Source organism: Primulina huaijiensis, chromosome 8, assembly GCF_012295235.1.
Source record: "Primulina huaijiensis isolate GDHJ02 chromosome 8, ASM1229523v2, whole genome shotgun sequence".
In the NCBI taxonomy this organism is placed as follows: Eukaryota; Viridiplantae; Streptophyta; class Magnoliopsida; order Lamiales; family Gesneriaceae; genus Primulina; species Primulina huaijiensis.
Genome location: NC_133313.1, coordinates 17,463,543 through 17,481,086, shown reverse-complemented (window position 1 = coordinate 17,481,086; position 17,544 = coordinate 17,463,543). Strand labels below are relative to the sequence as shown.

The window sequence follows — 17,544 nt, the reverse complement described above, 5'->3', positions numbered from 1 at the left end:
TCAGCTCATTTTCTCCCAGTCAAGACAACGTATTCTATGAACCAGTATGCCGAAGAGTATGTAGCAGAGATTGTTAGACTTCATGGTGTTCCTGTGTCGATTGTGTCTGATCGTGACCCTAGATTTACTTCAGAGTTTTGGAAGAGTTTGCACAGAGCTATGGGTACACGGTTAGCTTTCAGTACAGCATATCATCCCCAGAGCGACGGTCAGTCAGAGAGAGTTATTCAGATTTTAGAGGATATGCTCAGAGCTTGTACTATAGATTATCCTGGTAGCTGGGATTCCAAATTGCCTCTTGTTGAGTTCACGTACAATAACAGTTACCAGGCGACGATTGGCATGGCACCTTATGAAGCACTTTATGGCAGAAAATGTAGATCACCCTTATATTGGGATGAGATTGGTGAGAGGAAGATGTTGGGTCCAGAGTTGGTCCAACAGACAGCTGATGTTGTTGCTGTTATTCGAGAGAGGATGAAGACAGCGCAGTCCAGACAGAAGAGCTATTCTGATGTGAGGCGAAGGCCGTTGCAGTTTGAGGTTGGCGACCATGTGTTCTTGAAGATAGCACCTCTTAAAGGTGTGATGCGGTTTGGCAAAAAGGGAAAGTTGAGTCCGAGATTTATTGGTCCATTTGAGATATTGGACAGAGTCGGTGATCGAGCTTATAGGTTAGCCTTACCGCCAGATCTTGATAGAGTTCATAATGTTTTTCATGTCTCCATGCTCAGGAAGTATATTGCGAATCCTTCCCATGTTCTTCGACACGACCCATTGGACTTGACGCCGAGTTTGACGTACCAAGAGATTCCAGTCCAAATTCTTGATCAAAAAGTTAAAGTATTGAGAAACAAAGAGATCGGTATTGTTAAAGTCCTTTGGAGGAATCATTTGATTGAAGAAGCTACGTGGGAACCAGAGGATGAGATGAGGGAGAGGTATCCAGAACTTTTTGCGCAGTGACGTCAATTTCGGGGACGAAATTCCTCTAAGGAGGGGAGATTGTAATATCCACGCTTGGTGATCGGTACGGTTTAAGATTTCGTATGTTTATTGACTCCTTGGTTAAGTCTAAGTTTAGTTTTGATGTTAAGAGTTAAGATTTATGATTTATAGTATTGTGGTTATAGATGATGTGTGGTGATACTTTAGTGTCGTTGCGATTAAATTCATGATAATTTGTATGTTGAGCCAATTGGTATGAGGCCAATTGGAGTGGTTAGATAAGACATAGAGGTGTAACTTTCATGTTTTGAGTTTTGTTCAAATCATTGTGGAAGATAAGCCATAAGCGCCCCGAAGTTTGTCGTGTGTGTCGTCGTTCCTCCATTGACACATGTTGGGAGATTGAGCATAACTTTTTACTCAAACCTTCAAATGACATGAGGCAAATAGGAGAAGAAAGCCAAGACATAGAGCTACAACTTTCATGTTTACCACTTTTTCAGATTATGTCGGAAAGAGGCATTTCGGAGGCGATCTTTGAGGCGGCTGTGCGCAGAGCGGCGCCCGAGCGGTAAGAAATGACCGCCCGAGCGCCACCAATTCTGGAAGTTTGGTATCGGACAGTATGGTCCGCGCTCGAGCGGTAATTTATGACCGCCCGAGCGCCAAGCACAGTAAAGTCGTGTTTTCGGGTTTTTAGTGTTTAAATGGATGAGTTGCTCTCATTTTTCTCAATTCTTTTCCCCTCACTTCTCGATTTTCAGCTCTTGGGAGACTAGTGTTTCTTCATTTCTTCATTTCTTTTCTTTGATTCACGCTATTTGTTGGGTTTTTGAAGTGAGATCAAGGTTCTTGTTGGTTCAAGAAGCTAAGGTAAGCTTGTGGTATAGTTTATTGTTGGATTTTGGTGTTGGGGAAATCATGGGTTTGTTGATGGTGTTGGTTTTATGGATGAAATGTTATGGGTTTGTGTTTATTGGGTTATTGATGGTTCTTTTATGGTTTATTGTTGTAGGTTGTGTACCAAGAGTATAGTAGCAAGTGTTGCAAGTGTTGTAAGTGGAATTTCATTTCTTGTGCTCACATGATAATATATGTATGGTGTTTCAATGGTTTTAATGTGCTATTCCCTTCACTTGATTCATGTTATGTATTATTACACTTTGTTGTATATTATAGAGGCATTTTATGTCTCAACCATGTCAAAGGGAATACAAGAGAAAAGATAGTATTCAAAGTGTTTGATTTAATGTCCAAGAGAGAGTTTAAATGTTTTATTGGATTGATAGATACATAGTCAGAGATTGCATGCAATAAGTTGATCAACGACCATAGGCTTATATCCCTCAGAGTTATCGATTCATATCGATGGGATAGAGGCACAGAGACAGAGATACTATATAGATATCAATCCAACAGAGAAAAGAGAAATACCATCGTTATTGTTATTCATTCTATGATATTCATGTTTCAGAGTTGATGGTATTTAATGTTTTCAAAGCCACGTTTTACAGAGTATGGTATATGTACATTGCTATGTAAGAGTTCCACTTGCTGAGTTTCATACTCATTTCAGTTATTCATGTGATGCAGATAAGAGTGACGGGCCGGGACGTTGATTGGAGCCGGGGTCATATGCATAAGAGAGGGAAGGAAGAAGACTATTTTGCAAGTATTTTGACATGATCACAAAAATGATGTTTTGTATTTTGTTGCCTCATTTGATTGATCATGTATTAACTTTTGTTTATATATTGTAATGTATTTTAAATCATTCCTCCCTTCAAAGAAAATTTTAATTTCCGCTGCTATTTTATTAAAACCGACAAGAGGTGTTACAAATGAACAATCACTTCATTACATTTGAAATGATATTTCTTTATGATACATCATTATTACTAAATGTCTTATCTTGCAGACTAGAAAAGTGATCATTGCAAGTTGTGAATCAGGTTTTGTTGTCTACTAGTACTGGCTTATTATGTTATCATGTTGTATTTTGTAAATAAATTAAGAATACGCACTCTTCCGCCACTTGACATAAAATATCATCATTATGTTAGAATCTCCACATTGTATCTATTCCAACAACTCGCAAATGATGGATTTTTTGGGACAAGATGCATATCCAGCTGCTGCTGGTTTGTCACGTTAATTATCAACCTTTAAGTTGAACAAAACACGCTTACTGACCTCAAACACTGATTTGCATGTTTGTGCGCGAAGCCTAATGATTGTATGGAGTGGATTAGTTGGATTTTTTTTTCTCAAAAGAATTTCGTCTATCATTACCAAAGTCTAGTACAAGGCAAGCACATGGACTTCAAACTTGGTACACAATCTTCACGAGTTGACTGACTTCGGACTTTTCCATTTTCTTTCGTTATCAACTACAGAATCATAGGAGGTAAAGGTCATCAAAAAGCGAGTGCAGGACAATGATTTCTCATGCTACAAGAAAATGGGCTTATCCAGAATTTAAAATTGAAGGCCATCGAGCTGCAAAAGACACAAGGCTCCCTCATATATACATATTTATATATTCCGGAAAAAATAAACAAGTTGATACAATTACATGCCACCGCACAAAATAATATGATCATTCTGCAGTTGGGCACAATTGGAGGCAGCGTGTGGGTGTGCACAAAATTCATTTCAATGCCTCGGGTACTTGGGCTTCTGCTCATTATTTATTACAACATGATTTCATGAATGAGTCGAGTTTCCTCTGCTTCAAAGGTGGACTGGCACTTGGTTGTTTAACTGAAACTTCTAAGGAATTTTCATGGCCATCAAGCATCTATCGAGCCAATAGTAAAGTATCAGCTAGTAATTCTCGCAAAACACAATTAACAGGAGGTCACCAACCATACCAAAGACAATTACCCACTGCTTGACATTACAACTTTACTCGGTTCTATCATGAAATTTGGAAAGACATCAAATCTTACCAAATTTAACATTATTTGGAATTAACAAATTAAGAGCCACCACAACAAAATAATAAAAAGAACATATATTAATTACTTTACGAAGAATAAATTACCTGGCCAAGATTTTCCAACTTGCTCTGAATTACATCCCTGAAAAGAAACAATGAAGGCACTCAGTAATATGCTTAACTAATCTGGTAGACACAATAAAGAAAAGTCCACCATAGATTGTACATGTACAGATTGGAAAGACATGAAGTACCATATTATATCATCCACCGTGTCGTTTGCCAGCAAATAATATATATTGACTGATGAGACCTAAAAAGAAAGCAGGAGCTTTTAATCAATTTAGAAGCATTGTTCTATGTCAAAAAATAAAATAAAATTACCATGAATGCAATAATAAGACAGGACCAATGCCACACTTATTCTCAAACCTCATTCGAACTTTTGAGGCTTCTTCATACGTCTTAGTTTAATTATTATAGGAAAATAAGGTCCTCTGGATAAGGAAAACTGTGTTTATAGATGTAATTAGGTAGGAGAATTTGTAATAATTCAGTCATTGTAATCCCGAATTCTAAGGAATTATTTCCGGGTCAACATTCTTAGGATTAGACAGTGTGATTTCTTTTTGCAAATAAAAGTACAGCTTCAGCCTAATTTGCGACAGTAATTAACTGATTACAAAGCCTTCCAGAGTCATACTCAGACTCAGACATGTTAAATGATATTTACAGCAGAAATATAAAAGTCTAGTATGTGATACATAGTCAAATCATGTTTTCCGACAAATGATTACCAGCCACCATCTGAAGATGGATGCAATAGAATCGTTTTTAGTTCCAGGCAATAAAAAGTCAATTTTTTTCAAAATCACCTGGCCGATCCTATGAGCACGATCTTCGGCCTGAATCACATCCCCTGGGGTCCAAGATAATTCTGCAAATATTACCATGCTTGCTGCAGTCAAAGTTAAGCCAACACCCCCAGCTTTGATGGACAACTACACAAAGAAACGCAAAAAAGAAACAACATATTGTGAGGCAAAATAAATAAATTAATAACATAGAAGAGCAGCACATCAAATAACGAGGTTGATACCACTGCTGCTCTAACAGTATCTTTTTCCTGAAATTCAGTAACCAGAACTTGTCTTGATGCCGCTGGTGTACTTCCATCAATCTTTATGCAACCAACTTTTTTCTTCTGAAATTATAACAATAAATAATGAATATGTACTCATCAAAACAGCCACAAAATTAAACAGGGGCTTACCAAAAGAAATTTGTGTACTGAGTTGATCATAGGTTGATGATGGGCAAATATTAGAAATTTGCAACCAGCCTGCACAGGAAAACAATGGGAATGTAGAGATGAATGAACTAGCAAAAAAGTTAGAATGCCACCCTTTACAGAGTGAAGCGACCCAAAGGAGCACTGACATAGATATTTAAGGACAAAAAATGTGGAACTAGAGTTGTTAATAAACCATTTCAATTAGTTAAGAATCTTCCGCAAAAATGGAAAATTTTGAAATTTGACGATCCCTTCTCACTTTTGATCCCAGTCAGAAGAACTGTAAGGATAGACATACAAAATAATACCCAAAGGCAGAATCGCTCTGATGTGACCCACGCATAAAAGCACACAATCAAAATATTATACAAGATCAAAAACGAGAACAATACTTTCGTACACAAGACACTCCCTGAGATAAACAAGTCCAGTATTAACTGAAATTCCCAAGTTGGAAACATTGTGCCTTAAGTTGTTTACATCTCAATTCTCAGTCCTTAATATAAACTCCTCCACACAACCTTGCAATCAGCAGAAGTTACCTTTTGTATAACTGCTTTTAGTAATAGCAGAATATCTCTGCCTCTAACAACTCGGAACTTTTTAGTCCATAAAACTCCAGTTCACGAACATAATGGAGTATCAGCTTATTTTCAAAATTGGATTGGACATAATCAATTTATTAACTTCCACTCAGGTTTCACATTCTCTGATAAATCCACAGTTTGCAGCAAGAAGGAAAATACATGGTAGTTCATTGAAAATGTTTAATCAATTGACAAAAGTTAATAAGTTTGACCTCAATTACGGTTCCAATGTAGTCCAGTACTGCCGGAATCTTGGCTTCGGCAGACTCGGTATAAATCTGGAGCACACATAGAACGAAATAAATGAAAAAACGAGAACAGTATCAATTTTCACCTACGTAACCAAAAAAATGAATCAGGACCAATCGATAATGTAAGTTGGATGCTTGTTGGCGATAAATATCTAACGAAAAAGTTTAATCCGGTTGAACTTTTTTCAAATCAAATATGTAACATAAACATTCATGTCAATAAACATAAAGGAAAAGATCATCTCTGTTGAACTACTTTGATCTAGTATTCTTCTCAAACTTGCAATCAAGTACTGATGAAAAATATCCCTCAAAGGATTTAAAGAGCATGGCATGGAAATATTACCATGTCTGCAACAAAACCCAAATTTCTGGAATGTTACAACAGAAACTTTCTATTTAGCCGTCAATTTCATATAATTATAATATATATGGGTGTATTCAAGTAATATGTAATTATGGTATGTTTCTTTTTCGGCTAAAAATGGTTACAATCAATAATGTGTTTTCGTTATTAATACATTATTCCATTAATATTTGGTCATCAGCTTCCAGCAAGTACACAACGATCATGCATGAACTTCCAATACCTTGTTGATAAGATTTTTCTCCTTCAGCTTGAGTAAATCAGCTTCCTCTTTGCACTGACATGACTTGACTTGGCTTTTTATGACCCCCAACTGCAGAATAAGAAGCACAAACATAGTTAGAAACCATCATACGGTAGCACGTCACACACCATGACCATCTTAAAAGGTAACATGGTGTGACACTATCTTACCAGGGACATCAAGATAGAAAACAGCCAGAATATATATAGCCATTGCATCAAAATTAGAGAATAACTAGCGTGTTAATCCATAAAAGTAAATTCTAAAGAAATCCGTGTTACCTCAGAAAACAGCGCATTGATATGCCTCATTTCCTTCTCCTCCAAATCCAAAAAGACCTGAAAATAAGAAATAATATATAATATATATATATATAGTTAACCATCTGAGGCTCCGAGAGCTCTTAAAAGATGTTTGAGTGCATCTTGATGCTAGCTTATTACTAACTTTACGGTTATAAGAAATACAGATGATAGGCACCAGTGATAAGATGAGGGATCGATTTTGTTATCTGTAAAATAAAACGTGGAGGATCAATTTCATTTTAGTACTGACATTAATGATAAAAATGTAATCAGAAATATTTGTGGATGTGTATGAAGTTAAGGAAGGTAAAGAAGGAATGCAGAAATGGAACATAAATGAAAGGATAGAGGGAAAAAATAGTGCAACTACGAATTTAACTTCTTGTTGCTTTGTTTCCTCTTTAGGTAAATAACCAAAGTGCAAAAGAGACCTTTTGACTTTTCCATTGACGTTTATCACTTTAAATCCATTAGACCTAGAAAGATTTTGTAGCTACCAAAACTTAGGGACAGTTCTTGCATTCACTTTTGAGAATTTAGAAATCAGATTATGGAGCCCAAGTCAAAACTATACCCTCAAAGACATCAATATAGTAACTGTAACTCACAGAATAAAAATGTATTAGTGGATATGATTGCATAAACAGAGCTTAATATGCACCTGTTGCCTGCGTTTCACAGGGAGCTCAGTAAGAACATCTTTCTTGAGTCTACGAATCATCACTGTCGCTTTCATCAAATTGTGCAGCTCTTCATGATTACTTGCACCTTGATAAATTCCAAAAATGCCCTGAAGACAAGACAATACTAAGTTTCTCGGTCTTTCAGACTGGAGAAATGAAAATAGACATTTTACTCGCACTGCTTACACCCTTGCAATATCGGTCACCATATTCGTGAACGTTCTTATACACATCAGGATACAAGGCTTCCAACTGCAATCCAAAAGTTAATAAGAAGCTCCAATCATTAAAAATCATGACCATTTTGAACTCAAATATGATACTGATGCTAAAAAAGATACCTGTTTGAATAGCTCAATTGGTCGAGACATAGCAGGAGTTCCACTGAGCAAGATCGTGTATTGAGCTCTCTACAGATCATCACTCGTCAGCAAATCAACAGAGGGTATTGAGAAAGAAGGGAGAGGAAGAGGAGGAGAGAGAGGTCCATTGTTTTTCATAAAAATGGTAAGCTCACAATCCACGGGATCATACTGACTTAATAAGCAAGGGTAACACTAAAAGAGGAATCTACTAGACAAGATATCTTCTTCTCTATCTTTTTCTTTCCCTTTTGCTTTTAACAACAAACTAGTATATTTATGTGCCAACAACATAATGCCGAAACATTCAACTGCAAAATATAAGTTTTGCTGAAAGAACAAAAAAGGATCATCTCCTCAATATTATGTTATCGTGTTTTTCTTATGCAAACTCTAAAAGATCAAATAAAAAATTTAATACAACCGGTGCAATTAGGTGATAAGCAAGTGATAGCATGTTATTAAACAAAGACTGTAAACGAATCGAGCCGGTTCGCGAGTTTTTCGAGCCAGCTTGATAAATATTTGAGTCGTATTCGAATTTATGAACTTGATCATGTTCGAAATTTTTTTTCCGAGCCGAACTTATATCAAAATTATTTTGTTCGATATTTCACGAGCCGCTGACAAGCTTTAATAATTTATTAATATAATAGAATTATATATTAAATATATATACATTTTGAGCCTTACGGAGGTTTCGACATTTCAAATCTTTTTTCTCGAACCTTACTATCCGAGCAATAGTTCAAATAGCCCGCGAATAAGTTCGATAATTTCAAGCCACACTCGAACTTGAACTCAATCTTCCTTTCGAGCTGAACTCGAGCAAAGAAATAAAAGAATTCCAAGCTTCAAATAATTTTAAGGCTCAAATTCATCTCAAATTAAGTATATTCGAGTTCGAGTTCGAGTTCGAGCTCGATTCAGTTTGTTTACACAACTAGATTAAACCAGCATTATCTTTCTTGATTGATAATATTGATGTATCTAATCTCATAACACAAAATATATACTGAACCTTCAATATAGGAAGAGAGGCACATGTTCGTTTTGCTTGGGCGTTCTTCAGGAAATGTGATTCATCAGCGATCACAACCTGAATAAGCATACCGTAATTAATAAATACCTCATCAGATACAGTATCCCCATATGTACAACTTATTAAAAGTTTGAATGAGTTGTATCACATGGTTGCATTTGCCCCATTAATGGGGCAACCCAAAAAATAAAAATTGACACATGCATGTAGCAGTGGGTGATCCTTAAGCAAAGCATGCTGGGAACATGAACAAGCATGTTGACTTAGTTAGATTTGGATGCATATAAAAAACGGCTAAGTTCAGATTCTGGGGTATTCTTTTATATCCAAAAGGTGCATTTTAAGTTCTCATTTTACAAGGCCTACTAAATGCAATAATCAGAAGTATGCTGCAATTATTTATTAGGGTACAAACAGATAGAGCTGGTGAAAAACAACTTGAGACCTTGCTTACAAAGTGTTTGAGATGCACTTGAATTCAAACTGTTACCTGAAATTTGGAAGCCAAAAGGATGTCCTGTAGCTTGGGCACAATATCATATGATATGATGTTAAAGACACCATCAAGATTGACTGACACTCTACTATTCGACTGCACAATTTTATATCCACCTCTATTGGAACCGCTCCACTGAGACAACACCACCTGCCAATGACTCTTCATCAGGTAATATTTGTTATTGCACAAGCCCAGCTCACTCTTTCATAAACAAACGAAAAAAATCCTGGCTGGTGGCTACATATGCTTTCAAAAATTTGCTAAGTGAAACTGAATATGTAGAAGTAACTTTTACGAGCACGTGTTCAGAGTTAACTACGCAATTATTCGTCGGAGCCTTAGGATTATACATATGGAATTAAAGAAGCATAAAGTCAATCTATAACAAAGCAATGGCACTTAAAAACCTGATGTTTCTGTATCAGTCAATGTGCACACTGGTTTATAAGTCGCAATTATATTCTCCAGCGTTACTTCGATTCATATCTGAAACCATAACTCTAGTTCATTCTTATGCTGTTCTGCATGGTATACTTGATCTTCTTAAAAAACAAACATTTTGATTCTCATATATCCACTAAGATCATTCTACGCATTCATTATATTCTTATATAATTGAGGTGAGGCATTGCATACACATACTAATTTATCTCAAGGCATGCAAGGATGATCAAAAAATAATTATTCACTGGGTAAAAACAAAAGCAATATGGAACAACAATCCCAAAAAGATAAGTGATTAAATGACTAATCTAAGAAGAAGAAGGCCGGATCAAAAGTAGGACATCAAAGTGGAAATAAAGCAGACTTCATCATTCACGTGACTCATCTTTTAGTTTTGCTTATTTCTTACGGATTCTGTTTGGTAATTGTATATTTTATCAAATCAGTGCTTTTAATCTCTTTTTATATGAAAACTGATGAATTTCCTGATTTCTGGCTATTTTCTAGCTGTAAATGGTCAGCTACAATTAGTTTATTTCTTTATTTGGCTGATGAGAATTAACTATTCATTAGTGAAATTAAGGGAAAAGACTCTCAGCCCTCTCGCATGAACACGACCTCTTGTATCAAAAGAAATTAACAAATGAAAAACTTATCAATTCTTCTCTCCAACTTCTACAAATTTATTGTAGGACCGAGTGCTTGTCGCTTTACAAAAACTATAGCTGGTGGTAACAGTGCAACCGTATAGCAGCTCAAGCATCACGTTTCGATTGTTCTACCCAAAAAGGACAATTATTTCACACAACATTTATATTTCTTTTTTTTTTCCTTTGGAAAAAAGATGATTAAAGCGTTTACATGAATGATTATGTAATATATCTGGGCATTGGCAATTAAAAGAATAAACTGAAGCAACACAAAAAAATTCTTATCTTCATAAACGTAAAAAGAATAATCATACATAAAAATCAACAAGGAAACATACAAGTATATCTGACGAGGCAACATTCAACCATTGCTGAATCATCTGCACAAAGCAGCCAATAAGAAAGTGAAACGCACAACAGGTTTAAGAAAAGACATGGTGCACATCACTCACAGAAGCCCACTGAAGCCGTAAGGAAGATGGAGTCAAAACAAGAACAGGCCACGCCTCACGAACGCAAGAGGTGAAAGCAATAGCCTGCAGATGTGATCAAATATCTGATTTTACTTGTTCAATCTAGGTGTCACACTGTCACAAAACTTTTGCAATCTGAAAAGCATAATCTGCATGTTTAAGTAATACATAAATAAATTCAGTTTAAATCTCTAAAACTAATGGTTTCAGCTAAATGGCTTAAATAATTTCTACAGATTAGTTTCCAGGTTTCTAGGAATTGGTTTCTTATTTTATTGTCCAATATTTTTTCCCCTTTTCAACTCATGGAGATTTCAGATTTCCAGTATTTTGTCATATTTATTTACTTAATCAAGGCTCCAGCGGTTGTATTATTCTCTATTTAATCTAAAGTTTCCTACCAATAAAATAAGCATCAATTCAAATTTCTTCCAAACTTTAATGGTATTAAAGCACAGATCGGCATATCCTTGTTCTACCAAAGAATTGGCCAAAACTAGAAGACCATGGAACCATGAAGGCTGATTCTTCAGAAGCTGCCACATAAAGTTTTAATATAGGACCACCACGTCAAACAGTGAAGTGAAGCAACATTCTTAAAATCATTCCTTCCTGCTACGCCTCACAAACTAAATGGGAAAATGGTTTTTTGTATTCACCTGCCTTGAGCTTGACATAACTGGCACTTACCTCCCTAGCATGTTATATTTTTGCACTTGATAATGGAGATAAGCGTCAAATACGTTAAGTACAGGGGAGGGAAATTCAAAACACCCAATGGGAAAACCACATGTAAGGGGCACGTGGCAGTAGGGATAAATTCGACATTTCACTAATAAAGTAATGATACAAACAGCATAATATTTCTACATTTTGTCTTTCTTAAAATTTAATCTATTACTTCATTCTCGGTCCATTGGCAACCGTGAAGCATGTGAATGATCATCTACTAGTTGATCTTTGGTCATGGTTAGGATCACATTATACTAGTTTCGTGATTTCTAGGAATTAGTTTCTTACCCTATTTTTAGTACTTTTCATCTGCAAATTAGGAGACTTCAAATTGAGGCTCAAGAGATAGCAGTATTCCCTACATAATCTAATTTGTCCAATCAATAAAATAAGAATGAATTCAGATTGCTTCCAAACTTAACATTTAAATGAAGGAAGCCTTAATTTGGTCACAATGATGGGAATGTGTGGGTGAAATCAAGATATATTTTAGCTCTGCACATGAATCAGAATTTCATATTGCAGCTAGAATGAGAATTAAAACAGAAGAAAAATGTGTATAAGTTCTTTTAGCATGAGAAACACCTAGTGCCTGAATTCAAAACCTGAAACCATTTGTAAAGGTTAAGAATCACACCATAGTGAAAGGTTTACCAAATAAAAATCTGAAATTCAATGGACGAGTTTCTCAGCAATAACATATCTTTACAAGACAACTACTAGTAAAAAATACGGAGTGAAATGCAAAGTCAAACATGAACAAATTCAGGAGGAGATGCACCATTTAGTATGGCTTCCACTTAAATACAAGTAACAAGAATGTTCGAAAGTGACAATAGGGCGTCCCATTGCCAGTTGAAATTCTAATCACTCATCAAGTGATGACAGATAATATTGAATCGATAAGTAATCTTATAATAAACTCATATCATGTACAATAACACTCTTGATAATAAATGTTTCCCAGCTGAAAGTTGTCCAACCACGAAAATAGGTAGGTCAAAGCAATGTTTTCAAAACCGTACCGACCAGTTCGGTTCGACCGGGAACCGGTCACTGGTCATGTCTGGTCCGAAACACCCTCAAAACCATTTTAGCGGTCAAACCAATAAAAATTACTATTTGTTTTTTGAAAAATTACTCTTTATTTTCAAAAATCTTAAATTTTAATATTTTGTTATATATATACATGATTATTTGGAATTTGGACTTCGAAAAATTATTATTTTAGTAAGTAATACTAGAGTTTATTTAATTTATTGTCTTTGTTTTTAAAAAATATATAATTATAATTGGTATTTTGAATATATATATACAGATATTTAATTTTTAAATTTTGATAAATATATTATTTTTGTTTATTTATATACATTTTTTAGGTTTTAAAATTTAAAATATATTATTCATTATATTATATTAATATTTATATATTATAGCAGTATTCCGGTCCGACCGTCTGATTAAACTGATCGGACCGGTTGGATCATTTTTCTAAGGTAGACCATCACCGGTCCAGTTATGAAAACATTGAGTCAAAGTATATTATCAACTAACGCCTCACACTAGACATGGATAGTAGCTCTAAGTTGAAGTCTCAATACCTGAAGAGTCTTTCCAAGCCCCATTTCATCAGCAAGCAGGACCCTCCCTCCATGCTGCAGCACAAATCTGAAAAGGCCTAAATTAGCAACATTCAAATGACAAAATGAATCAATTGACCACTGAGATCTCTTTACGAATAACATATGATACCACATCTTGCACTCAATCTAAGCATACAAATGTTAAGAGACAGTACTCTCACATACCTAACACCGTCACGTTGGAAAGGCAGGAGCTTTGCTTCAATATTGCTGGGAATTTTATTGTATTGATCTGGTAGTAACATTGATAAGACCGCATAAATGTTTGGGAAACATAATCCAGTAAATTGGTGCCCCCAACAAAGTGCCAAACATAAAAGTTTGTGACTTACAAGCCATGAATTATACATGCGCATCCACCCATATGTAAAAGAATTTAATGAAGACATTCCTATCTCATTATTTTTCATAAATCTCAATTCCATGTCTATAGCATGATTAAAAATTACAAAACCCTAAACCTTCATCATAAGGTCCACAGCACAAAATCATCAAATATCCAAGAAATTTAAAGTCGCCATCTTAAAACCAACAAATATCCATTTGAATCCGTTTATAGATTATTCCGATACCTACAAGGAACCCTAGGGAAAGGCATTTAATTCAAGAAACCCAATAAGTTACTACTCGAAGTTTACGAAGATGCAGATTAGAAAGCTCGATATAAGATCTAAACTGGACATTGTACATTCGTTGGAGGAAATCTGGTCACTAAAAGAAGCAAGAAACACACTGAGGTAGCCAGTCAAGTGCAGAATCAAAATCAGATTTATGGCGCAATTGGTGTCCAAGTTACTTTGGTTAAAGATGATCTTAGAAGACCAAATGATTAAGTGGGGAGGATCAATGAAGCTATATTGTAATGGCCAACAAGTATAGCCCACAACCCTTTACAAAGAAGCTCGACGATGGCCTTATCTGCACACAAGAAGTTCACACTTAACAGATGTGACCACCAAGGCACTCAACAATCAATTTTTCCAAATTGTTGTTTTTAAGCTATAAATTATTTACTAGATAGCTCTGAAAAAACTAAACTTACATGATAGTATTGTAATTGGAAATTTGTTCCATTAGGAAAAATTACTTCAGATTGATTATAGGAAAGATTGTTGTTACTTTTCCATATAGATTAACTCATTTTCCAGTATATAAACACCACCTTCGGATGAATAATTATACTTCAGTTTACCATTCAAAACTTTGCACAAGAAGAAAGCTTATTTGACGGGTTAAGGCTGCTGAAGACTGTCGGAAAATAGGGTCAGAATGTTTTTAAAATATGATATTAATAGACTGTTGAGCCACCACATAAGTTGGTACTAGTGAATTGTTTATCCTTTTTACTTGTGGTCCTTTATATAATATAAGAAGGTTTTAATGTGTAATTTCCATGGACTATTCAACAACAAAATTTTGGGGGAACAACCATTCTAACATTCACGACGATAATGATTACAGGCAGTGGATTTGACCCAATTAGTGTCACTTCTTATTGCTTTTTTTGTTTGCGTACTTATATATTAAATATACATGTCTCATAAGTCATGCTGTGTCCTTGAACTTTTGAAAATTTGTCTGATCATGTATGTGTTGCCGTATCCATGTCCATGTTCGTGATCATGCAACATAGCCTATCACATCCAACAATATTTATTTGACTTATTATGCCATTAGTCATCCTTCTAACCAAAGAAACGGAGATCAATATTCTCTAATTTCTCAAAAACCTATTATAAGTTTCGTATGGCGAATGGTCATCATCCTTAAGGCGTGAAAGATACGTTTCCACCTCAATAATATAAATAGATATTTTCAGAGTTCAGACATATCTACCATCATTAAAAACAATTTCTTTTGTTTGATCTAATTAATCACAGACAAAAAGGCCTGATTTGAAGCCTGATAAGAGCAGGAGAATTGTCAAATTTACCTCGAAGATCGGAAACTGCAGTGGCTGCTGCAATAGCACGTTTTACCAAAGGGTCCAAGTTCTCAAGCTGGAAAATAAATAGAAGAGAGACAAATATTACATATCGACTTTGAGTTCCAATCACAGATATTCAAGATGGCATTTTCCACCATGGTCATGCATCATCATATTTTAAGAGTTCTTTCTCAAGCTGTTCATCAATATGGCTTAATTTTTAAAGCAGAATGATATCGCTGAGTACACCTACCAGAACTTTCATGAACATGCAAATGCAATCAATAATAGCAAAGATTCCCAGATTTGTATCCATCACCTCAATCATGGGGCTGATATCATTCAGAACCCTTTCTGCGGTCAATAATGATGATATGGGAAATATCCACAATCTGCAAAGAAAATCCACATTATAACTGTGTCATGTAGTTGAAAACAGGAGTAAAATTTAAAAACTAATGATGAAAATATTCAAACTCATATAGGTCTCACTTTACTTGCTTAGACCATTCTTATCATCATGCAACTGAAGTGGGAAAGAGCACCAGTAATATAGACAAACCTTTCATTTGCACTCCAGTTGGCTCGAGGAATATTGCGAAAAGCTCCTACGATTGTCTATTGGAAGATAAAACACCATCAAAGAAGAAGAAAATCTATGTGAAACAGTATCAAGAAAGTAGACACGCATACCTGGTGAAATTGAAATTTTGCAGCAATATTTCCACTGGAATGTAGGAAAAATTTCACTGTGAGCTTTTGATTTGGTTGGTTTGAAGAATTGTCTTCATTTAGGATTAAGTGTAAGTGTGTAACCGAGAAAGAGTCCAGGTAGATTCACAAGTAAGACTGCGGGAAATGATAAAAGTAAAAAAGTCTAGTAGCAGTCAAAGCACTGAAGAAAGGCCCTCACCAGTCACCTTTTTTGCCGCTGATAAAGGAGATTTACTAGCCTGATGTGAAGCGTTCATCTGCTTAGAGAATAATGAAGTAAGAATGGGCAGACTAGCTGCTAGTGGCATCTCCATTAGCATGAGCAGATGAACCATTGGAAAAACCGAATAATCTGACGTATCGGGCCGTATGACTTTCAAGAAAACATATATACAGCTTGCATTCACTTAAGAAAAGAGAAAGAAAGAAGCAATAATTTTTGGTGTCTAAAGTTAGAAGTTTGCACCCTGCGTAGTTAATTTTGGACATGCAATGCTCCAAGAAAAGAATCAAAAAAAATATTTAATGGGATAAAATGAGAATATTTTCCCATCATCGTCCAGATTCAAGAAACCCTTCACATCTACTAAAACACCGAGCACTGCTGCACTGCATCTTTCATATTTTACGTCGTGGACGGATTATTAGCACAACAACGATGCCACCAGTAAATGGTAAGTAATTTTTAATAGAAAGAAACCTGATCGTTGCTCATGGAGCAAGATGCAGAAGGCATGGCTGAGGAACGAGAAGACGGCACTGCCCCAACTGGTGGCAGCGAGGTGCCAGAAGCCTGGGCCGTGCTACAAGTAGAATGGCGGAGAGCCAGTTGCTTGAGGGCGTCCCTTTCCAGACAATCAAGCTCCTCCGCGCTCAGCTCCCAATCCTCCATTTCCTTCTTCAAATTGGAATCTCGATTTCTAGTAAAAGAGCAGCTTCTGGTTTGGGGGCGAGGCTTTTACTTTAGCGTCGTTCATTTTCATGAAATTTAAAATTTTAAAAATATTTATATTTTTATATATTTTATAAAAATTTAATGATACTCAATGTTAAATTTTAAAAATTTATGTGGTGTCTTTTAAAAACTCTACAAAAGTTTATAGATATTCAAAATATCTCTATGTAATTCTATTAAGTACAAGAATTAAAGCTTAAAGTACCATAATAAAATGTCAAAAAATGTCTTTAATTCTACTTAAAGATTTGGATGAACATTTAATTGGAAAATCTCTAAAACTCACACACAAATAATTGTCTTGTTTATTTTTTTTGTCTGACATATTGTCAAAAATAAAATTGATATATTTTTTATATAAAAATTTATTTAAGATGAATGAAATTATTTTTAGTTTGATTATTTATTAATATTGAAAATTATTATTATGTATTTTTAAAAATATTAATACTAATTATTTAAATAAATATGTTGGTCTGAGCA

General features: G+C 35.2%; 1 protein-coding gene across 2 annotated transcripts; it reads right to left on the bottom strand.

Annotated features, from left to right (window-relative positions):
- Positions 1-3,455: 3,455 nt before the first annotated feature.
- Positions 3,456-17,065, bottom strand: LOC140982963 (uncharacterized). Of its 2 annotated transcripts, none has more exons than XM_073449764.1 (24): positions 16,807-17,065; positions 16,306-16,363; positions 16,086-16,177; positions 15,955-16,010; positions 15,712-15,784; positions 15,399-15,465; positions 13,631-13,697; positions 13,424-13,490; positions 11,070-11,153; positions 10,956-10,997; positions 9,515-9,670; positions 9,004-9,081; positions 7,962-8,030; positions 7,807-7,872; positions 7,599-7,727; positions 6,914-6,970; positions 6,612-6,701; positions 5,983-6,048; positions 5,163-5,231; positions 4,989-5,093; positions 4,765-4,890; positions 4,144-4,202; positions 3,995-4,031; positions 3,456-3,748 (listed from the first exon to the last, which is right to left on the bottom strand). In XM_073449764.1, the coding sequence occupies exons 1-24, from the start codon at positions 16,996-16,998 to the stop codon at positions 3,635-3,637; spliced, it is 2,019 nt and encodes a 672-aa protein (XP_073305865.1). In that variant the 5' UTR covers positions 16,999-17,065; the 3' UTR covers positions 3,456-3,634. The 2 variants fall into 2 exon arrangements, with proteins under 2 accessions (XP_073305865.1, XP_073305866.1); XM_073449765.1 differs by having other exon boundaries at positions 10,956-10,988.
- Positions 17,066-17,544: the final 479 nt, after the last annotated feature.